The 25,140-nt window shown below is 38.9% G+C and overlaps 1 protein-coding gene across 1 annotated transcript in view; it reads right to left on the bottom strand.

Moving 5' to 3' along the window:
- Nucleotides 1–398: 398 nt before the first annotated feature.
- Nucleotides 399–25,140, bottom strand: part of hnf4b (hepatic nuclear factor 4, beta) — a 91,740-nt gene continuing 66,998 nt past the window's right edge. The window contains exons 6-14 of the mRNA XM_075469285.1: nt 8,044–8,215; nt 6,947–7,041; nt 5,662–5,768; nt 3,951–4,106; nt 3,659–3,746; nt 3,378–3,530; nt 1,144–1,401; nt 907–984; nt 399–622 (exon numbers count right to left, since the gene is read on the bottom strand). Coding sequence (XP_075325400.1) covers nt 579–622; nt 907–984; nt 1,144–1,401; nt 3,378–3,530; nt 3,659–3,746; nt 3,951–4,106; nt 5,662–5,768; nt 6,947–7,041; nt 8,044–8,215 — 1,151 coding nt within the window. The 3' untranslated portion in view covers nt 399–578. The remainder of the gene's footprint in view (nt 623–906; nt 985–1,143; nt 1,402–3,377; nt 3,531–3,658; nt 3,747–3,950; nt 4,107–5,661; nt 5,769–6,946; nt 7,042–8,043; nt 8,216–25,140) is intronic.

The raw sequence follows: 25,140 nt of genomic DNA, 5'->3' as shown, positions 1-25,140 counted from the left end.
TTTTCCACAACAAATGTTCTTTTAGGAAGCTCTACAGGTCTGAATATTTGCACATGAATCAGAATAAGCTTTTGGCACCCTCTGCTGATAAACGCTGACACCTGCACTTCAGATCTCACTTCGTCCCAGATGTGATAACGGTGAGCTAGTTATGCTTTATACATTGTTTTCCAGTTACATAGGTTAGTAGCATTCTTTTGCACGATTTCCATAGTTCAATTTTTCTTTTCCTTGCTCTTCCTCTTGACAAAATGACAATTGTTGAGTTCCAGCATGAAATAACATTCAAAGTTTTATTTGTCTTTTCTCAAACAAATAAACAGTATTGAATGAAAAGATGCTTGATCAAATAAAAATGACAGCAGTATCACTCTGCTTCTTTTCATAATTTAGCTGTGGGTAACTGGATATGCATGTATACATTTGTGATTTGTAAGATTTCAAATTTAAAATGTACTGCACAGTATATGTGACCTATTTGTTGTTGTGCATTTTGTCTTAAACTCACAGGCTTCTATTCCTTGGCTGACTTTTTATATATATTGTGGGCACACTGGCAGCTTCCATGTCTGTACACCTCAGTGCCAGTCTGTGTGGGCAGCAGGAAGGCCGCTGGTAAGAGCTGTGGGAGACAAACAGGCATCAGCCTTGCCTTTTATAACATAAGCATTCAGAGTCTATGAACTCATTTTAATTTCATGGAAACAAATGTCAAATGAAAACTATAAACATTAGGGTAAATATTTCAAATTTTATTGTAAGAACAATGCATTTAATAAGACTACTGAACAGAATAAAATCCTCTACATATTTACTCTGAGTTGAAGCAGCTAAATTACAGTCTACATTTCTAAACTGCGAGGCATAAGTTGCTTTGTTGTAATAGGTGAAATTGTCCATGCTCACATGTCGAAACGTGAGAGATGACAGCAGGGAAGTTAGTGGGTGAAGCTGCATTTAACTTGTCTTGAGTCGGGTCATCGCCTGAATGGAGAAGAGAGACACTGAATATGAGGGCTGACAAGTGAACTGCACAGAAAATCAAGTGAAACACAAATTTAATTAAAACCATTTTATCATGCAATTTAAGCAATTTAAATATTTTAGCTTGAAAATTTCAGGTCACTGAATACCATTTCGTACCTGTACAGAGTCCTTGCCCTGTTTTGGTTCCCTCCCCCAGCAACATCTCCTGCAGCAGGCTGTCCATTATGAGCTCACCAAGCAGCTGTGCCAAATGAAGAGTCTCCAACATCTGCCAAGCAACACTGTGCAGGGGAGGAAGGATAAGAAGAAGTTCCCCAAATCTTCCTCGCTGCTCACAAGTTGCTTCTTCTAGCAGGAGGTGAGCCTGGAGACGCAAGTGTCTAACTACTCGAGAGGTCTCAATTCCTGGACAGTCTGCAAGAAAAAGGTAAGAGGATCACATTTATGTGGCAGAGGAGGAAGTACACTGATAATAAAGCGAAGGATTGTTAGATGAGATATTTCAGACTCAGTTTCATAAACATGCACGTAATTCTCTACAATGGCAAAGCAAATTGTTTTTTTTACATTATAAAAATAACCCAGACTGAAATATCCTTGTTACTGCATACAAGTGTTTAGACCTTTCATTTGGTTGTTGGTTAAAAATGTCAGCCTCCAGTCTTCTAAGAGAATGATCATACAAGCTTGACACACCTCTTCTTTGTGAGATTCTCCAGCTTCCCTCGAAAGGAACATTCAAGTTCAACCAGGTTGGATGGGGAGCATCTGTGTAGAGCCCTTTTTTAGTTTTCCACTGAGTTCAGGTCTAGATCATGTCTGGGTCACTTTCACCATTTTTTCCTAAGCTTAAGTGTTTCCAGCCAGTCTCACCAGAAAACGTGTAATAGGAACATTTGTTCACATGTCGGAGATGTTGTAGCGTCACAATACAGGCAGAGAAACTGTAATGTTTAAGATGAAGTTGTGTTGTATGGCGCCAACCTCATGTATCTAGCCAACAGCAACTGATGTCAATCCCCTCCTGCCTCCTGATAGGTGCTTTTGATAGCAATAGTTTTATGATATCACTTTTGTAATAGTTTCACAAAAGGAAGACATTTGGAAAATGTGATCGTTAAAAAAAGAAAAATCAGACGTGACAGTTTCACACAATACTAAACACAGATGTGTTACAATTTTAGAAGGCAGACGTAGGCATGTAATGATTTTCGGGCCCAGAGAGCAAACTGAATTTTATAACTACAGAGCCTTTGTTGTGAACCTGCTACAGTTTTTCCTGTGGATCAAAGTGGGTATCACTTTATTCTGCGGTGAGATGTTGGAGTTTTCTTGGCGGTTACAACTTTCACTTGAGCTTGAAATCTTAAGCTCGGTGGAAAAAGTTTTCAATCAGGATTGCTCTGCATTCTCCCATATCTATCTTTCCCTCTATTCTGACTGTTCTCCTGGAATCTGTCACAGAAAAATATCATCCACAGAATGATGTTGCCAACACCATGTTTAGTTGTTGGGATGATTTTAATGAGACCAGATGTTTTGCTTCTCATGTTCTGAGAGTTGTTCATTTGCCTCTCTCAATTTTGTGTTTTGGTTTTCACTCTGACACGCAACAGCTTTACAATCTTATTTAAACAAGTCTGTACCTTGCCCATTATATCAGGTGAATTCATTAAGGTACTGGTGGCATCCAGTCAAGTTGTACAAACCACTGAGAGAAATTAACTGAGTGCCACAACAAAGGGAATGAACAGGTAATTTGTAAACAGGATATTCAGCCTTCTAATACTTTAACAACACTTTCCAAAGATCCAGTTTTTCATTGTTCAGAATTCTGTGTGGACTGGTGAGAGAAAAATCAATTGAATCTGTTTTAAGATTAGTATGACACATGATAACATATGGACAACTTTCCATCAATGCGATGTTGTGACATTGAGCATAATTGCAAACACATTAGTTATTGCACCATCTATTGGGGAAGTCAGAATGAATAAGGCTCCTTTTTGGCTTGCTCGAGGTCACCTTAGTTAAGGCTCTTTGGTAAACAAGTTTAGAACTCTTTAAAATGTAGTGTTCCCGACAGTTCCAGTGTTCTATTGAATGCCCAAAGTATCAGTGTTTGGTTTTCTCTTCCAGCCACTACGACATCTAGTCAAATCAAATATGAGTGCGTGCTCCTTTCTGACACACCTTTAACCAAACATGTTCATACGCATCACATTGCGACAGTCACTCAGAAATAACAAAACAACACACATACACAAGCACCACATTTCATTTGGCAGAGCACTGATCCTGGTTAATCAGTTACACATTTAACTTGGGAAACTCTCATCACCTATGTATTCTCTCCATACCACTCACAGTCTCACATTGACTGGACTGACCTGGGGCAAAGAAAACAATGGCTCTGAGGCAAGCAAACTCTTTGTCCGTGATTTCCAGCTCCCTGAGAGGTTTGACAAGTTCTTCTTGGATTCTGAAAGCTACTCTGGACACTTCCGCCTCTGCTCCTCTCAGGGGGATCACAAAGTCATTACCTGTACAATGAACGTAAGCATATCCAAGAGAGAGAATTAGTATAGATGCAGCCATTACTTGAAATCAATTGTTTCCACCCACACTTTGATTGAATAAAAGAGAGTGCAAACAGTTTTCTCTGTCCTACCGAGAAGAATAAGTTTGTGGTAAGGTAGTGAGCGTCTTGCTGCCCCTAGAACAAGATGTTCTGCAGAATGGGTTCGTAGCAGGCTTACCTGCAAGCAGTTATACATGGGTTTGATATCATAGACAACTGCAACATGGAGATTCATTATTCAAAGCATCAACTAAAACTGAAAAATGTCAAAACTCATTGAACTTGAGTTAAAAAGTCTGCAATTATTACTTAGTTCTTCACGGATGGGTGTAAAGTAGCTCTTAGTATAAAAAGTTTTTGAAGTATTTGGTCCTCTTCGTACCCTGTCATCTATCGGGAGGCTACAAAACTCTGGGATGTGTTTTGCCCATTCCACCAGCAGGAGGAGTTGCTGCTTCATAGACTCGAACACGTCTCCCACGCAGGCTGTCTTCTTAGAGTTGATGTCATGACTCTCAGGTGAGAGCGGTGCTTGGAACTTAAAGATTAAGCTTTAGTTAAGGCGAATGAGTGTGGTGAGAGCTGTGAAGCGATACAGTGCAAGAAGAGGAGATTTTGATACAATTATTTAAAAGAAAAGTTAAATGGTAACTTGACTAAAACCCACATTATTAAAATTGTCATTTGTAAGCAAAAGGTTGTGAATGGTTTGTCTCATGTCAATCAGCCATGAATTTTCCCATATTTAACCATGTAATACTTTAATAGTTTTCAAGTAGAAACTGTTTTTTTTAGTCTTATTTCTTACTGAGATGAAAGTGGCTAATTCCAGATCACCCTGATCTTAATCTGTAATTCATCACAAAATTAACTTAATTAACAAAATTAACTAACTTAAAAATTAAGTTAGTTTCTGTGTGTTTTGTCAGTTGAAAATCCATCCATCCATCCATCCATCCATCCATCCATCCATCCATCCATCCATCCATCCATCCATCCATCCATCCATCCATCCATTTTCTGTATCTGCTTAATCCAATTCAGTGTTGCAGGGGGCCTGGAGCCTATCCCAGCGGCCATTGTTTATGAATAAATTGTAAGTAAGCTAACATAACTTGTCTATGTATTTCCAGTTGTATTAGAACATGTGCAAACATAACTAGAAATGCAGTAAGGCAAAAGCAATACATTTTTGCCACAAGACCTGTTTCCACGGATTTTTAGTCCTATTCTTGTGTCATTTGGCATACCTTGGCCTATTCTCCCCGTTTACCTTCCTGAGGAATGGCTCATTGACAGCCACCCTTCCATGGAGACCATTTCTGATGAAGCTTCGGGCCAACAGTTGATGAATCAACTGCTTCCAGATACTGTTCATCAACTGTAGATAGTTTTTAGGGACCTGAAACATCTTTCTTTGTACAGCACGTGTCCAGTTTCGTAATTTTTTGTGGACAAATTGCACAACATGGTAAGATATGCCAGATATGGGGCAAAAAGACTTTTAAGTGTCTGTGAAACTGTGTTATCTTTGACATTTATTTGCAGATGCAATTAAATAAACGTAAAAAAAAAAAGATATCTTTCTGACATGCTGCAAGTAACAGTTTGCCTAAATAAATAATTTGAATATGGTCCTTTTCTAAGTTGTTTGTTATGTGTAAATACTCTGGTTCATCATTTGGGTTAGGTGTCTTTTCAATGTCTGAATGATTCATTGGTCACAGAAAAGTAGGCACACACACATACATGTATATATGTATAATATAAATATACATACAAATATATATGTATGTATATGTACATGTTGCAAGTTTCCATGCATTGCTTCAGGATGTCAGATATATCTGGTTGTTATTATGTATTTGAAAGCAACAGAGGATAATCCAAGACATAGTGGTGCAATAAATGGGCCATGATTACATGAGGTCCTGCAATTTTGTCCTTTACTTCCATTATGAGTAACTGAATACAACCCACAACGAGTCTGTCTAAAATGTAACCTAAGAACTTTTTCATCACTAGCCTTCATCTAAGAGATTTCCAGAAACAGAGGCGGATCAGTTGGTGGTCTTATATGAGAAAAGTGTTACCTGTTGAACATTGCACTCCTCCCATAGCAGCACACTGATGGACAGAGTTCCCACTACTTGTCCCTTGGCTCTGTTACTGTTGATGCAGTCTCTCTCGTTCTGAACAGCTGGAGAATAAAGAGAGAAATGGCCAATCAGAGAAGTTCTTTGGCTTCCCCATACTTCAGTCCTACGCTCCACTGTAAACACAGTGATTGTAATTCCTACTCTTTGCTTGTAATTTATTGGGAAGTTGATGCAAGGTGATATTAAAAGGAAGTACACTTTTATTGCCTTTGTCAGGTGTTGAAAATCGTGATGGAAAATATGCTGATCTTTATTCATCCCTTTCTATCTTTTCTACAAATCCACTTTAGGTCTGGAAAAAAATAAAGAAAGCTTTTTATATGCATCATTTTAGGTGACTAAACACAACTTACCTATAGAGGGTAATGTTTGAATCTGTGGAGACGATGATGTCTGGATGCTCGTTAGTATAGATTAAGTTTTGTTGTGTAGATAACATGTAGTCATAACTTGTCGATTACCTATCTGCAAGAGTACTTAAGTGCAACAGTCTGGATGGCCTCAGACTCATTTCAGTGTGGCTTTACAAAGTCAAACAACATGACCAAGTGTCAAAGTAATCATTCACCAGAGGCTTTTTATAAACAAGCACATTAATCAAACTACGTGTGGAGGGAGAAAGCCTCTGCCCCCCCTCTAGGCTTTACTGACTGCTAAGTCAGCTAAGTCTAGTTTTGGAGTAAATAGTTACCGTGCGCTCAGAGGTCAAGCATAAAATGACAGGATGATGGAGTCTTTTGTAATCCTCTCTACCACAGCTGTAGTTAAGACTTAATTTGCAAGTAATATTACAGCATGTTATGGAAATCAGGTGAACAAGCAAAGCAAAGATTTTAATTTGGACCCTTCGCTTTAGACGGTTGGAAGTAGCATACTTCCAGGGAAATGCAGAGCAAATATTTGCTCATGTTCAGGCATGTTAATTATTCATGTGTAGAGACCCGACTCATCTGATCGCATCTCTTTCTCCCCGCTTATCTGTGGCAGTCAATAACAGATAAGACGAATGATAAGCATGGTTAACATAAACACATATGTGAAAATTAACAGTGACATGCTTATCATTTCTCATAACCAAGTCTATTTTACATGGCAAGATTTCAACACAAAACATTTGATGTTTTGAAATGCTCAAGAAGGTGATTCTAACCCTAATTGAATTTTGTGAACTGAGCACTGAAGGTAACTTGTATGAAATTAAAAAAGAAATTGTTCTGACCTTCCTTTCTCATCCCAGCCTTGAAACATTTTTGTAGTCTGCAGTAACGACATTGGTTCCTGTTGTCTTTGTCCACGACACATTGCCAGTTGAACCTGAAATATATATATCATTTTGGGAGTTTGATAAAGGAGTATTTAATTTTGAAACACACTTTTCACTTCTATAACAAACCCAGAGTAGAATAACTACTGGAGTACTTGTAGTTGAATGTAGTATTTATTATAGCCATGAGTGGTTATACTCAAGCAGAGAAGAGGAGTTGGCTACTGAGGTCTTATATGTTGTCTTTGTTTCATTTCAACATCTAATTTTTCAAACTTGTAACATCTTTTCTAATGGTCCAATGTTTGTGCTGTAGTGACACCTAATGGCAGACTGAAATCAAAAGAATACCCTGCCGCTAAGCCTCCCCTTTCAGGCATGTAGGAAAACTACAGTGGCCACGGAAAATGCCAAAGGTCCACTGCAGATTTAGTGTATGGATTGTTCCCCAGTGGGCAGTTGTGGCAATGTGGCAATGAAGCACAGCAGAGGGTTAGCAGGGGGACCTGTTGTGTCAATGGCTCATTGTAAGATTAAGAATTTGTAACAATTCCTCTTTTCATGAAAACACATTCTAATAAACTCAATAATTGACATCATATTGTAAATCTGCCGTTAAATTCCTTTAATTGTAAACACGGGAACCTTGATTCTTTTAAGCTTGAAAACAGCCAACACCTATTCGCGTGACATCATAAATGGAAATTTATCAGACTACTCTAATTTCCCACTGGAGCTCCTAAAGGCTTTATGCAACTTTTGTTACATATGCAGTGGTGCTCCACAGAGCCTATAAACAGAGTTGATGTGTGAAATTAATACATGGCAAATATTAAAAATTCCAGAGTTGATGAACTGACACTGGAGGCAAGCTTAAACTTGACCCAAGATGTTGTCTCACCCTTCAGCGCAATGGTTTTAGAAAAGCGCTGTAAAAACTGTGGCTGCCTCTGGTGTGTCTTGCCTATTTCTATGAGCTTATTAGAAAACTTTGGTAGATTTCAATGTATAAAAGGAATACATTTGTGCTGAGGAACTATGATGACACTCACCTACAGCTGTATGCGTGGTTGTTGCGAATGCTCCTCCTGAAGAAGCCCTTGCAGCCATCACAGCTGGATGCACCATAGTGTTTACCCGTGGCCTTGTCTGCACATATGACACACTGAGGCCCACCTCCAACATCCTGCAACACTGACGAAGTAGGGGCTGACACTGGTGCATCTGCAGATTATAGGATCATGGACAAGATTTCTGATCAAGCACAGTAAGCATTAAAGATGCCTGAAGACGAATTTGACTTTGCATCAGACAACTGACACAGGCCACAAGGTCCTGAAAGACAGGTTCTATGACTGAGATTATCACATGATCTGTTTCATCAGTGAGGGCACATTAAGAATCCTATTCTATTTCTGTGAAAGTGGACACTTTGGTCCATATATACAACTTCAGAACAACAGAATCATCTGGTTGCTTTTTCACAGGCCTGGCAGATAGGAGGTGATGATGATAAAAAGCATTGTTATGCAGTTGGTGGGCTTATCGCTGTTCCATGTGAATGCCAAGGGCCTCTGAGGAGCTCTGCCAGTTATTACTCAGGAGTAAGAGGAAACTCCCCATTTAATTAAAGCAGTTAGAGGTCAGTGGTGAAGCAAAGTCCACTACTCTCCTCCTGGCTAATTCTACACTGGGCATTCAGTCTCCCCTCCGTGTTTCTCTTAACTGCATGCTTCCAGTGTTTGATTGCTCCTGTAGAGACTGTACAGACCCCAGGCAATGATGTCTGCAAATTGCACACTTCGTTTAGGCAGATGAGGCAGCTGGGGATTACGATTTAACAAGGAAAATGCTTTCTGTGGTCAAAGATCAGTTCGATTGAATTAAGAGATTAGAATCCATTTGCCTTGCAGTTAACAGGATTAGAAGAGCAGCCTAGTGGTAGCTCTTCTTCATTTATACTGCCAGTTAAAAGGCCTGATTCAGCTCAACGGGCCTAATTACAATGACAGGGTGTGGGATTATGGGGGAAATCTAAAATTAAAACTGATAAACTAAAATGAACACTTGAATTAGACAAATAAGTTATTTGCAAAGTCTCACCAATACAAAATATTTCTGAGTATGATCAGTAAATTTGATCAATTATGAAGCTAAATTAATAATCAACCACGGCTTTGTAGATTGAAGTTGTTAATGATCATTAATTGGAGCCTAAAATCAACATTGTTTTCAATGCACTTTTTCAGTGCTCAGATAGCGTATGCCAATGTATCAGAATGATGTGATCTTCCTACCTGCTGTATTTGTTGGCATTGAGTCCTTTAAATGTTCAGTGTTTGCTCCAAAAAGGATAGTCCCAGAAAGCCTCATGAATCTGACGAGGTTCTATGGTTTGACAGGTTTCAAGACTTCTTAATCCGCAAAACTCCCCCAATATCAGATGTAACTGGCAGTTCAAGCATTCAGCTCAGATTCCCTTTGTCACAAGTCTCACAAGTGCGAGTCCAATCCTCTTCCTTCCTCGCAGTTTTTGTTTTTCATCTATTCTTAAGCTTCTTTAAAGTGTCACTTCTAATGTTCCTGTGGTGTGCTGAAAAGCTTCTTCTGTTGTGGCCCACTTTCAGTGACCTCTCAGCGCAGAAGTTTGGCCCACTGTTAGTTAACTTTTTCTCTTGTTGGTAAAGCATATAAAGGGGAAAGTTCAGAGGCAGATAACAAAGAGTCACTGTTAGGACAACAAATAGATAAGACATGTGAGAAGGACCCGTTAGTAACATGTTACAACATGATCCCTCTCTTTTCTTTTAGGGAGGAACATAGATGTGATTTTAAAAAGTCAATAAGGCCAAAGAAGTGCTCAAAGGTTGCATGCTGGGATGTTTTTTTTATTCTCTTTTATTGAATTTTAGCTGAAAATCTACAGAGTATTCTTTTATCTTTGGTAATCAATATCGCACAGACGACCAATGCAGTTCAAACAAAGTGGCAGACTGTTGAGAGGATTGCATGGTGCCAGATTAACCTTTTGTTTTAGGTAAGTGTCACGACAAAATCCCCCCTCGTTGCAGGGGGGCACATGTGGCATTTGTTTACTAGATAGCTGTCTTTTGGCTCCTACTGTTGATAAAAGAAAAGAAAAAAAGTTTTGTGGTGCTATGATGGAGACGAGCCTCCCTCTTTTGTTCACCTTTGCTCAAAAACACGGCTCAACCTCTTTGGCGTTATTGATCAGCAATGGTGTCCCACTGCAAAGATCTATCTATTCTTCCTTGATTCAGACAGCAGAAGTACGCTAGTTCAATGTCTTTTCAATCTTCGTTTCACAAATATCGTCACAGCCCAGACATTATCAGCACAGCTTGTAGGAACACCGCATTTTGGATTTCAGATACTTACTGTAAGTCAGGGTGTGTATTGGGAAAGAATCCTGAAAAAGTAGAAGGTTAACATAGTCACACTCTGTTTTTTCCCCTTTTTTTCGCAAATTATAACAAATCATATGTCAGAACACATATGAGCTTCCCCGGTGATGATATCCATCATACTTTGGTGTAATGGGATTTCCTGGGTGAGTAGCACTCCTTCCTTCAATGTCATGCTAGGCCGCAGGTCAGACCTCTCCTGGCAGTGGCTCATGCACTTAAGCTTTGTTTAGGTGATTGATAGATCATACAAACCACCAAGTCATTGGACAGCAGAATGGTTTGCTCTTGGTTTGTGAGATTCTATTACAGATGGGTTAAAAATGACCCATGAATATTGAATGTCTAGTTTTAACATCCAAACACAACAGAGTAAAGAGACATGTTGCACTATGATCATTATGACCAACTATAGAAATGTTCAACTCTTGTTGAACTCTAGTTTTTCTACACTGAAAAAAAACCCTGATTAATTCCAAGAAATAGGGTTAAGTTTGATTCTGTCCACTTGTATTTGTCGATTCGCTGTAAACAATGAATTCAGTCCAAAAGCCAGTATGATATAGCTGAGAAGACACATCTTCTCTGTTCACAAGGGGGAGACAGAGTACACTACATGTACACCTCAACTTTGTTCATAAAATGTGTCTGTGGAGGAGTCAGAGCATACCAAAGCACTGCATCATAAAGGCCGCTCGAAGACTCACGAATCATCATATAATCTGATATCTGTGTGGTTCTAAACAACATCTGTATTTTCTCTTTGAAACATCCCTCAGAATCAAAAGACACCGAAATCAAAACTTATTCTAAATAAATCTTAGAATTGAACATTACAATTGCTGATATTACTTGTGTAACGGTGTTACTCAGTTTACAAAGGGGACAGAATGGCCGTACAACACACATGTGCATGTTTTCATCTTGGGTTTTCTGAAATGACCACAGGCTCAAGATAGTTCATGCAAGATTAAGAAAAAAACAGGAAGCTTCTTTGTTCTAACAGTAAAAGAGTTTGTTTGACAGCCCTCATTGTTTTGACTGACAAACACACACAAAAAGGGAAAGTCTAGGAACATTAGCTATGAGAATATTTGGATTAACTACAAGTCAAAAATGTCGCCGGGAATGTTTTTGAACCAAATGAAAATTCCAAGAAAAAGTAGCTGTTCCATGATTAGGCCTACTGGTTACTTGAAGATGAAGACGCTGAGAGAAAATGTCAGCAGATTACTTCAGGAAAAAACAAGGAGCCATGCACTGGAAGCAGCTGGAACACCAGTCAAACAGGTTTCTTCTTGCCATGGGCTGACCTGCTGACCAAGACTGGAGTACCTACTCTGAAATTGTTGCATTCAAACGTGACTGAAGCTTGGAGGTGACTACGTGGTGAAAGAAGAAAATAGTTTGGAGAATAGTTTTATGGTGTGAGACTGACTGAGTTGTTTACAAAAACAAGAGGTACAGTATATCTGGGCAAGTAAATACGAGACATTAAACAGGAAGATCACTGCACTTGGGCTTAATTTAGGTGGGGGGAGGGCTTCTTGCTTCGGGCTGTTCCTGCCAGTGCAACTGGGAGATTGCACAAAACAGATATATTAGTGAGAAAAGGGGGGATACCTCCAAGTTCAGCATAACCACAAACCATCAATCAGACAAGTGAAATGTAGGCACAACTGGGTGCTCAAACTAATCAGTAAACACAAAAGCACATGGTGATGACGCCGTGGAAACTAACATGGAGACTAACATTCGGCTCTTGGATGGACTTTCTAAGGACCTGACCTCAGAAATGGAAACCAATCATTTCTGACAACTATACAGCAATTAGGGACAAATATCCAACTAGAATTCTGCGAGAAGTTGGATGAAAGTTACCAAAAGGTCATGTTGAGGGGCAACTTGCCAAGGGACATTCAAGCAAACATTTGGACAGACTGCATATATGCTCATGACTTCCAGTGTATACTTAAGACCCTGAGCTATTTTCGGAAAATGCAGAATAAATTAACATTTGTGCACAAAACTCAAATGTTGTTCAATCATTAGGTCTTTAAAAAAGAACTATTTGTCATGGTAGTCAAGCCCATGATAAACAGTTCTAAACTTAGGAACCACCACTTTTAAAAAACAAGAGATTAAAGACTCTAATGAGTGAGAACACCATCAGTCTCTGTGGGCATAACAGAAAGCAGTTTTAACAGACAGAGCCATGGCCGTAAAGGCGAGGACAGCCATAAACACAAAGCAAAATCCATTGTCGAGTAATTCATCACACTTCAGAGGAAAGGATATCAGCCTCCTCTCAGGTCCTTGCCTCTACCTTATTGTCTGCCTGTCAGTCTCTTTGGGCTCTGACCAACTCCAAGTTTAGCCCCAACTCTCATGAATAATTGATACTTCTCCAGAATTATGTCATTCAAAGAAAACTCAGGAGTGCTGCGTTACTGATAAAGGTCAGAAAACAGAGAATGAATGAAATAATATAGTTTGGAAATGTTCTATCCTTGGATAAGAGCATTTTCTGGGAAGCATTTCTCCAGTCCAAAAAAGATCTCTCTTATTTGTCACAGTGAATATGATTGATATAGCTGGATCTCAAACATCCACCTGAATGCCAATGCAATGATTCAAGATTCAAAGATGAAAACAGTGTAAAGTACAAAACATGAAACCGCAGCCTTTGGATTTGATTAAAAAAACAGTGGGTAAGTACAACAAAGCAGAAAAAAGTGGTCATAAAATCATGCTAAGCCTGTGATTTAGAGAGACGATAAAGAGTGGAAGGGTGGCCATTCATCATGGAAGCTAGCTCACCAGGAGAGAGACTGCTGCGGACACCATCATGTCTGTGAGGCATTTTGATAGAAAGAAAGAGCCGCCAGCTGGCCATATAACCTGTTCGTTCCAATGTCTTTTCCAGATGGATACAAACTGATCTAAGCTGGCTGATGTGAATTTTGTACTTGCTGATCTGCTACTCCATTGTCCCAGTTAGATGGTACCTGAAAATTAGAGGACCAAACTTAAGAGGCCTTGGAGCAAGGGTGCAAGATGATGGATTAGCTAAGAGTGGAAAGGGTGATGGACTTTAGCCCCCTCGACTGTGAATATGATAAAGCACTTCTGGAAAATATATGAATGAATGAATGAAGGAGATCCATCTACCTTAGCATAACACTCTAACAGTAACAGTGCCTGTTAACATCAAAGACACCAGCACACTAGTGTCTTTAACTGCACATTAAACTAACTTTGTCGTCAGCTTACTCAATTGATAACAAGCCAAGTGGTCTCAAAGCTGTTTTAGCTTGGAGGACATGGCGTTCTTGAAAATTGAAGCTTTCGTTCTTTAGTCCAAAGGACACTCTTCCACATCACCACATATTATCTTCAGTTAACTGAGGCCAAGAGAAGACAGTGTAATTTCTGGATCGTGTTTATATTGTTTTTTTCTTTTCTTTTAAAGATAGAGTTTGAACTTACGTTTGTAGATGCAGTGACAAATCCTGCTTAGTGGCTATGGTTTGTAAAGGTAGTCCTTAGCCCATGGTGTGATTTCCACCGCAGAATTGTGTCTGGTTTTATGCAGTGCTGCATGGGGCCCAGATAGAACAGCTATTCATTACTGTTTTTTTTTTACCTTGTCTCTTTGACACAAAGCTTTCTCTGGATTCCCATCTTGGTCCTTTGGGAGGCAGTGACCACATGCCAATGGATAATATTTTGGAAAAGAGACTGAGATTGACCGGAGACGCTTGAAACTTGATTTGACAAAAAATTACATCTTTGAGGTCAAAGATAATTTTGGACATTGTTATTTTCAGGTTAAAACCATGTTCTGTTAGGACTGGTCACCTGTTGTTTACAGGACAAAACCATAGAGAGACAGACAACCATGCACGCTCATACCTAATGTTAAATAAGGATCACCAATTAAACTAACGTTGAACTGTGGGAGGAAAGTTAAACACTTTGAAAAAAACGATACAGTTACAGGGACAAGCAAAACTCAGCACAAAAATGTAGGTAACACTTATTATGAATGAATAAAAAAGGTGATTTATTTTTTATTCATTCAAAATATGTTGTCTGTGTTGAACACGAGTGTCTTTAATAAAACACCAATCACCAGGGCTCTCAAGTTTTCAAGTTTGCTTGGAGTGAGATTCGGGCGGGGCAGGGGCCGGGCCATGTGCGTGGGGGGGGGTTCTTTCGGGTTTTTTTTGGGGGGGGGTCCCTTGCAGTATCCCATCGCCATAAACTAGCTACTTAAAGAACAAAGAAATTGTTTTATTTATACCAAAATCACAAATCTTCACTTTTACACTAAATTCTGCTATATTTTAAAATAAATTGTTTTAGGTATGCAAAGTCTTAACAAACAAAAAAACAGACAAATTAAATTAAGAAAAACAAACATAACCCCAAATGGGCCCCTTGAGCAGTCCCTCTCTGTGTTTGTTTGTTTATGAGTGTTGTTGTAAGTGTTTGTGGCAGATTTTGATGCTTGATGACTGATATTGGGGGCTCCCATTTAACCCATTGACGCCGGATGTTGCTTAGCGCAACATTGCCCCTCGCGCCGGTTGTTGCGTAGCGCAACATTGTCCCTAACGCCGGTTGTTGCGTAGCGCAACATTGTTCATTTATCATTATTTTCAAGACGCATGCAGCATGTAATGCACAATAATTGGTTCAAATACACATGAGGTGGGTGTTTTCGATTAGCCTGTTCTGCAATAGTGCGTTTGTAGCTAATTTGACAGCTCGGCTACAATAGCTGCGGTTAACGAGACATACTGTGACAGCGATGGAAGTGATGTGGAGTTGGCGCGGCCACACACCATCCAACTCGAAGTGGAGCCCCGTGTCAAAGCAGGAGATGAAATCTTTCATCGGTCTCTGCCTAACTTTTGGAATAATCAAACTACCAACTCGCCGGGATTACTGGAGGCAGAGCAAGTGGCTGTATCAGACAAATGTAGCCCGAGTGATGGCACGAGATCGTTTCGACATGATGTAATTATTTATTCTTGCGCTGCATTCTGACGACTTCTCATTCTTATTTGAGTGGCGTTGCCCTTATGTAAAAAAAAAGAGAGCCCGGTGCGAATTACTGCAGTATGACAACTATGATGTTTTAGAAGTCGTGTCACTGAAGTTTACAGTATAACTGCACAATGCAAGATATATTGCAGTTTTTTTTTATCATTCATTATTATTGCTGATATTATGATTATGATTTAGTTATAGTATAGTAACAGTATAGTAATAGTAATATAATAAATAGCAGCATTGGGTATTATCCTGAATCATAAAGCAAAACTACATGAACCAAATGTCCAACATTGATTAAAAAAAAAGTAATACAATCCAGCCAGCGAAAATTTTTAAAATTTTTCTTAGGTGTTTTCAATGAATTGTTTTTAGTTCAAAAAACCCTCAGGCATTGGGGACCTTTTCTAAAAACTGGCTTAGGCATTGAGCAGCCTTTTTTGCAGGTGCTTTAGGCGCCAATGGGTTAAAGCACTGAGGCTCAAAGTCAGCCATTTTCACAGTCATGATGGATGACAGAGTTCCATTCAGAAACAAAGTGTTCCTGGTCTTGGTTTTATTGAGCCCCACCATGGAAAAAACCCTCTCTGCATCAGCATTTCAGTGTGGCAGAACTAATACCAGTTTGGCAATTGTAGTAGCCTTATTGGGAATCTGTTCATACCAGTCACCTTTGAAAAAAATTAACCACGGAAGCCTAATTACACTCCTACATATTTTTCATTTTTCATTAAGTTGCTCATGTCAAAGGGTGTGTGCTGAATATTTAGGCCTACTACTCCAACGAACACTTTAATCGGCAGGTATTGGTCTTTTACAAGGAGTAGGAAAACTATAGTAACTAATAAAAGATTCAAATAAATGAAGATATGACCTGCTGATGATCCTGACGGTTCTCTTCCACCTCCAGCTCGTCTACAACTTCTGCACGCATTCAGAGCATAATAGGCTATGTCCGCTGTGCATTCATGGGACGCTTGCTTGCAGCTGAAAGCTATTTCACACCCGGCAACAAGAAATTCTGTTTTCTGATTGGCTGAGAAATTCTATTTTGTGATTTGCCGATGGGTTGCTAAATCAAGACAGCTGTACCAGAGCTATAGTTCTGAGCTGTACGAGTGCACAGTAACCTGCCATTGACTCGTTTATAGTATCGGCCATTAGAATTTCTGTGCGACGAAGTTGATCATTTCTCAGCGTGAGAAATGGCATGTGTGGCGTGTGAGCGTGTGAACTTGTTGAAATGCGTGTGTCTCACGCTCATTGCGTGAGACTTGAGAGCCCTGCCAATCACTTCTCACATCAAACCAGTGTGATCAGTGTTACTTAGAAACTGAACTTTTATGGAATAATTTAGTTACTTTAAAAATCTGTTGTCCTGGTTCACTTTTGACACATTTAATGTTTCTAGAAGTGGATGCCTGTGGAAATTGGTCCAAAATGTAATATGCTGGGGGAGGAACATTTGAAGATCGCAAATTATGATCCATAACTGTGAAGTGGATTATGCATCAAATTGTTTGCTATCGCAAGGCGAACCGTGCCCTCTATTGTCCAGCTGTGACACAGATTTTGAGAGGGATACAAAGCGTACAAATTCAATTAATCTTCTCTTTTTTTTTTTCATGATAAGTCAACTTGACAAATCTTGAAAACAGAATTCTCTCATCAAGTTTTCGGGCTACAAAATTGTAGTTTTTCATTCACTGATAATGTCTTCCCCGTTGGGTAACGTCACTTCCGTGTGTCGCCAACCGAAATTCTGCAAAGCGGGTGAGAAATAGTTTTTTGATTTGTCTGAAAACTTTTTAAAGGTGGAAAAATCTCAAAGAAAACAAACAAACAAACAAACAAAAAAGCCCTGCAGACCACAGTGTAGTTAAATTACCCACCGGAGTTCCACCACCTTAACTTACTTTCAGATAAATACGCCAAATGTCAGTCAGCTAGTTCTGCGTCGCTGTTTGCTAATAATTATAATAACAATGATAATAAAGAGCCACAGCCATACAACAGCTGTAGAGGTATTGAGTTTAGTCAAGCGGAAACACCTAAAAAACACTAAAAGAAAAAACACCGACAGGTATACACGTTGAAATTTAAGTTGGTTTGAAGTCAGGATTTGAGTCTAAATTTATCAGGGAGCCAGGTGGCCACAAAAATATCTAAATGGATGTGCAGCTGTTAGTTTGACACTTTTAAGGACTTGCATTGCACTTATTGTGAAGTAAAAAAATAAAATAAACTGCTTAAAACGGTTCCTCAACAGCCAAGGAAAAATAAATGAAACAATGGCCATATGCATTTCACTAGAGAAATGCAGAGTCACTACAGTTTATAGTTTGGGGGGGAAACAAGAAATACTAATTTACCATAGATCTGTTTAAATTATGAAAATCTTCATTAAGGTCTTAATTGAATTGAGGCATTAGGGGAATTAGGGCTGTGATTATGTAGAAAAAAATTGCAATTATTGTTAATTATAATTGATGAAGTGACTGCATCCTTCTAAGAAGTCTCTAGACTTCTGATTAGTGGCTTTGGCCCTACTAATTATGCATATTGAAGGATCACAAGTGAGCAATCCAACAGTAAGTACTTGGGTCTTGAGTTACCACCTGTGATCAAATCTTATGTGTTTCCCAATAAAATACCCATTCATTTTGAATGTGTTCAAACTTACTGACTTTACTGATGATATTAATAATATTATTTCCACCAAATGCATTGTTTTTAATGAGTGGCAGGCAACAGCACACTTGTCATACCCAGTTTGTTGTAAAGTGGCTGCTCACACAGTTGGTGTTATTTTGAGTAGTGTACTCTTATTGGCAAATAAGACCAATCATATTTAGCCCAGGCCATTACTCAGACTACTGAATGTGGTCTGATTTATGCAGTCTTGTCATCTGACACTCAGAGCTGCCTCTTAAGGTAACCTCTAGTGGTGTGTTCTTGATAACTCTTGGGTGAATTCACATTTGTATGAAGAGCTGTACCCTTTTGATTGGATCACGCAAGTTGTATGTTGATTCCAGGTGTGAACAGAAGCTCTATACACTACTGACTCTTGGCAAAAAGCATCTTTTGCTACTTTTAGTTATGACAACCGTTGAAAAAAAGCTGTATCTGTGCTAATGTACACTTCTTTGCCATGCTAAATGAAATTCACAACACATGCACCTTTAATATCCCTTTGGTTTACTGATTGAATGGGCATGTGCCACACACTAAAGAGAAGTACCAGAGGAGACACTCACACTGGATGTTTTCCTAGACTTTATGTATGTCTGTCCAAATAACTTACTGGTTTCAGGAATGAACGCAATATCTATTATTTTAAATTTCTTGTTACTTTAATCGCAAATGCTTTGATTTGGATTCGACTACTTTTGTTGTCTTTCCGTGCCGTTGTCGGCATTGTTGTAAATCCTCTCACAATTTCCTTGATATTTCCTTTCCTCAGATATGAGAAGCCCCGCTCCCACACAAACCAGGTGTAACACCATATTGTGCGACCATTGTATGCTTGCTGCTGTTTGTTTGCCCTGTAACATTGGCCAGAGTTGATGCTGGCTGATAAACATTGGCGGTACTTGCTTGTCCTTCATTTTCCACCTCATTGGTTGTTCTTCTTTTTCACCTCTTATCAACACTAGCCAAATTACTGAGCTTACTAATGAAGCTGGGGACACTCAGTTGCCATGAAATTTTGCATTGGCTGTAACAAGCTTTAGCTTAATGGTGTGTTCAAACCAAATGTGATGTGAACTGTGTGGGTGGCAAGTTTACATATAAAGTCAATAGAAATTAAATGAACGATAATATTTCGAGCAGTGTGAAGCAAGTGGACTGGATCACATGTCCAATGAGTTATCTTTCAACTTTAGCAAATAATTCACTAGATGCTATTTATGACAGCCAGCTTAACCTTCCAATGTCACCAGGAGCAAGAATCAGTACATGTATTTATGATTGAATGACAGGAATCTAATAGATAATGGGGGACAAACTTAATGTGGCTGTTTGTGGGCTCTGTGATTACAGCTGTCATCTGCTGGGACAAAACTGAGAATGAACAGGCATGGAGAAACGTAACTGAAGCTGCAGTGTTACTGGGTAAGTTATGAAAATGTGTATCTGTCCCTAGATTTAAGGCGTCAGTTGCTACTTTACCTTGGACCAACATAGCAGTAGCATTAGCTACCTCAGTAGTTAGCTGCCTTATTTGCTTGGTTATGGGCTGTAAGACAAATGAAACCTTGTTAAATGTAGTGCTAACAGTTATTTTTCGATTGATTTATCTAATGATTATAATTTTTCTTCTAACAATTATTCTATGTTTGATTTATTCAAATTTTGATAACCATAACTTCCACTAATCTTTCAAGCTGCATTGGGCCTGGTGGATAAAGGCTGAAACCTAATCACGATGATTTTGGTTAATATCATTTTCAGGATAATTTAATACAATTACTCTCAAAGGAAAATGTATTCATAGATCTTTTTAATGAAATGTGTCGTAAGTATTATATTTTCTTTAACTTACCACAGGTCATCTATTAATGTTTGTTTATAAAAAAAAAAAAGAAATCGGTTGGTGGTGGAAGATATTCTGTCAGTCTGACACCTCTGCAGTGCAACTGCTTTAAAGTTGTTTATAGATGGAGGCTGAGCAACAAACAGCTCGCTGTCTCTAAAAAAGGGAAGGCTCCATGAGATGTCCACTCTGTCATTGCATTAAGATCATTTTTGGCGTCTCCGTTGTTACCAAGTGAATATGCCTCTGTTTAACACTGGTTTCTGTGTCATCTTGGTAATTTGATTTTATTGACAAAGGAAATGTATTAAAAGTGGCTGGATGTAACATTTTATTTTGTAATACTGTAATAAAAACATGCAGTCTGTACAGATACCCAAATATCACACTTTATATGTTTGTGACAGATAGATTAACCATCTACTTTCAAAATGAAGAACATGGCAACATGGTGTTAATAATTTACCATATGGTGCAGGGTAGGGGCAAATTTTTGGGATGTGGAAAAATGGATGTATGAGTTTGACTGTGCTGTACACAGTGGAGGAATGCCTTGCTGTTTACTTTTGGACCCTGCGGCATTGTGAAAATATGTTAATGGTGCAGCTTACAAGAATGACTTTCTCAAACCTCATTATATTTCTGTGAGTTTACAGTAACACGGGCTTCTGTTTATTTGGGTTTGGAGCTGATTAAATGTCTTGTTTTAAGGCTGCTTCATATTCACAAATTGAACAGGGTCTTCATTTATTTTTAGGGGTGGCCACGTTTGAGGAAACTGATGAAATATTCACTACGGATACAATATTTATTTGCAGCCATTGTGGGGCACTGGGTTGGTGTCACAACTCTTTTTTTTTTTTTTCTTACTCTTCTTGTGATGAATAATTGTAGCTGAGACAATATTGCAGTTATGGTCCCTCACAGTAGATTTTTTTTTAATTTAGATTTGTCTTTTTAAGTCTTTCAGTTTCTTTTCTTTTCTTTTTTCTTTCTTTCTTTTTGCTCCTGTTGACTCAGATTTGCAGTATATGTTCTGACCATAGGGAATATTGTTGGTTTAAGTTTCTTCTTGGCAGTAGTTAATAGGAATGAAAAAGAGTTTGGAACATGAAAGCGCAGAATTTCAGGTCAATGGCTCTTACAGTCAGGGCTGTCATAGTGATTATGCCCTTACATGACATCATTTAAAGTCTCAGAGACATGGTGTTACCATTACCTTGAAATTTTGCATGTCCTTAAGTGCTGCTGATTAAGTAAGTTAAACTTTGGGTTGAATGCATTACTGCTAAAAAGAGTTCAAGAATGGTTGAAGTGGAGGACAGAAAGAATAAAGCGAGCCTGTATGGATGGTTGCAAATGCCACACATCTGTTTTCAGGATGTTTCTTGTTCTGCAAAAAGGAAAACTCTGCAACCTCCAAAGTGTTGAGGCTTTGAGTGTCAGTTTGAAGTTTAGCATATTTGCTGTCTATAAGTACTTAGTGGAGTAAATGTCATTTGATCAGTAAATTGTGGATAAATCTGGGTCATTTTTCCCGCTTGAAGCATTCCCCCCCCCCCTTTTTTTTTGTTGTATTGTCTGAATGTGTGCACAATTGCCAAGAAACAAAAAAAACGCAGAGTACTGTGAAGAATTATTAAAAAGAAGAAAAAAAACCCTTCCCCTTTTCCATGATCCTCTGTGAACCGGCCTTATAATTAAAACCACTTGTTCTCAAACCTGTTCTTAATGTTTGCCATTCGTCACATTTGAGGGATTACAGACAGCACCAGTGAAAGTCAAAGATTAAATGGAGAATGCAGATGTGTGAACAGCGTGGCTTGTGTTATAGCTATCGCAGCTTTTTGGTAATTTTCAAAAAATTAACTGGCTTGGACACGGTTCCCAACGTCCACTTACAAATGATGATGACGTTCTCCTGAAAAGGAAATATCACTCAGGAGGTATTAACACTTTCCAACGGAAGAGTTGGCCCTAAAAAAAAGAATTTCGTATTTACTTAATTGTAATAGATGATGCTGGCATCTTTTTTTTAAGTTAAGAAAAAAGAAGCCACTTTATGTAAGCATTATAAGCATGCATGCAGTTGAGGGCCAAACAGCACTTCGATTTCTTCATCTGGATAGTGGATTACTTTCATATGGGAAAGAAATACTAAAAACATTTGCCCCTGCTATCAGGTTTAATATCCTTAAGCTTGTCTCTATGGATCGTGAATTGTTGAGGACCCCTGATACAGGGTTAGTAACCTTGTCATTCACACATCACAGAGCTTCTTCCTTAGTTGTTCTCAAATGTCTGTGGACAGAGAAAAATGCTGGACTGGATAGCCTCTGCCCCCTCCTCATTTCCTAGTGCAACCCTCTGCTGAAATATCATATCCCCACATGGTGGACCTGATGGAGGGTCAGTGTTTTTGAAAAGCGGGCTTTAATTAGGTGCTGCATATGCCCTGGGTACGCGGCGCCTTTTAAATATATTGCATTTGATCTTGAAGTTTCTATTTCTAATCATCCATCCTGCAGTGTTGTATCAGAAATGTGATTCAGCATTTAAAATGCAGTAAAGTTTGCTGCTTAAATAAAGCAGGAGATTAAATATTTTTTTCTTAACAGGGTCTTGATGAGAATTAGCAAAAGAAGTGAAAGATGGAAGACCAGGTAATTTTTACACTGCATCCAGTGGTCGAGAAAGGCAAAGCAACAATCAGTAATAAGCCGTGATTTCCCAAAACTTTGTGACAGCTAACAACACTCACTCTGTACCGTATGTTCCTTTGCTGGCGTTGCGGTCACGTCTTTGCTTTACCATTTTCTCCCTGTGAATTAGCCCCCTGTCTGCTCTCCTTCAGATACTCAGATGGAAGAATGAAGGAAGAGAAAGAAATCACTGCACGGATTTCAAAGCAAGGTATGTAAGTAATTTTTCCCGCATTTCAAAATTTTGGCATATTTATGGGGCATTACTGTAGGAGCGGGCCTTTTAATGTTATATGCAGAAAGAACATATTGTTCACATCAAGCTTACAAAAGCTGAAGGCACAGCCATGTGATCTTGACCTCGAAGCTGAAGGGCCAAAATGGATGAGGCAAATGGGATTCAGCATTTGCCAGAGCTCCATACAATTGATAAAAGAACCAAGTTGTTAAATAAAACGAAATGGGAACATGAGTTGTCCTAAAGCTTTGTGTTTAGGAGCCAATGAGTCCGTGAAGAAATCCAGCTCAGAAGGAGCGAAAGTGTAGATGTTCCTTGGCTGTGTGTTGATGAATGATCAAAAAGTTAACTATTATCCCCGCTGAGGACTCTTAAAATGCTTTAAATGTTTTACAAGTGCTTATGAATGTAGATTACAGAGCGAATCGCCACATTGTCTCGGATCGCGTCACCCTTAGTACACAGTAGTGTTCCTCTTTTTCTTCCTAAAGGATGAAACAGTCTAACACCAGAGTTTTAGTACTGACAGTCAAACGATCTTTGAATTTCTAAAGGGCAAATGCATAAATACAAAACTCACCTCATTCTAAATGAACTGCCACTCAACTACTGATTCCAGCGTCAGTTCAGATTATTTCAATTAGGTGCACTAACGTTATTCTATATAATATGTGTGAATTATGATGGAAAGCTAGAGGCCTGTGTTGTCCTGACTGCTGACTCTCGGGGCCAAGTCAAATAAAAGTCTGGTGTGCTTTTACCCTGCTCAGCCAAATATGAAATAAATAAAAAGAAAGGAAAATGGCTGCTCTCCCGCTTTTACCCTTGGTCCCTTGCTCTTTGTTAAAACCATATCTCTGCTGCTCCATTGCCCCCAGCAACATTAAATCCCATTAAATTCACCTTCATTAAAGCAGTCCTCTCTGTTCCTTGCAGCAGCCCCGGTGCAGGCCTCTCAAGGACAGAGCGGTAATGAGGGTGGACTGGATTTAACCTTGAAGAGTACAGGTTTTCATTTCCAAATCAATAACTTATGGTTCGAAACTGCCACTAGATCCAGGCTATAATTTTCAAGCATTAATTGCATGGATTAGGTTTCTCCAGCGGTAAGAAGGTATTTAGCTTTTTAGCTGAAGTGTAGGCATTGCGTTTGTTATTGTATAATTTTCTTTTCTTAAAGCAACAATTGACAGCTTACACATTTTGCATGCATGTGATCAGTTTGCTTCACAGATGGGATAACTTAAGGAGATTGTATTTCAAAAATTCTTCATGAGTACAAACAATTAGGCTGTTGGTGCTATTTTCTACAGTGAAACCAAGCAAGGGACAGTATGCTGGACTTCTTTTGCTCCCCTCAACACAGTATTGCAGTACAGTGTCATCATTCACTCTAAGGAGGCAGAAATATAAGAAATCTCCTGTGCAACTATATAAGACAGGTTTTGGCAGCCACCTGCTGTAAGTAGAAGTGGGAGGATATGAATTATAAATGGAAAAGAAAAAAAACTATTGGATGATAGGCAGCCAGCAGGGACAAGCTAAAAAGAGGAAACAATTGCCTGACCCTCTGTTAACGGGAGAAATTGTTCCAATGTCTTGGCATTTTCCGTGTGTTATTGGGACACTCCCTGCAGTGGGGTTTGCTGTCATTGTCATATGATAGTATGGAAGGCATCAACTTGTCCTGCGGTGATAATTTCTGCCCAACATTTCCATAATATGAAATACCGTCTCTTTTCATAAAATGGGTAGCGCTGAGGCTGTAGTGATCACTGGAGCTTAATTTTTTAATCAAGTTCTCTTTTAAATGAAGCTTTATTAAATTACAAACCCACACAGTGGGAGTAGGACACAGGCAGAGTGTAAAAAAAGAGCTTTGTGGGATAATTAAATAAAATTGCTAAAAAAAAAAAAAAATCTCTTCCGACATAGACTGAGGAGAATGGGAAGGAGAAAAAAACCCAGTAGCTATTTCATGCTTCACTTTTCTTTCATTCTTTCTCATTAGTGTCTCAGGAAATTTACCATGTAAAATTATGAAGAGAAGAAAAGGATGCAATGTCTGCGAGATATTGATGGATGGTAGATGGGGACACAATTTCATTCATTTTTTTGCTAACACTTATATTCATGCACAAGAATTGAATGGGCTTATTGTTGCTGCTCTACCAAAGAGAACA

The sequence above is a fragment of the Odontesthes bonariensis genome, chromosome 1 (genome assembly GCF_027942865.1).
Source record: "Odontesthes bonariensis isolate fOdoBon6 chromosome 1, fOdoBon6.hap1, whole genome shotgun sequence".
NCBI lineage: Eukaryota > Metazoa > Chordata > Actinopteri > Atheriniformes > Atherinopsidae > Odontesthes > Odontesthes bonariensis.
The sequence above is the reverse complement of the archived record's forward strand: the minus strand, read 5'-3'. Positions and strand labels throughout refer to the sequence as shown.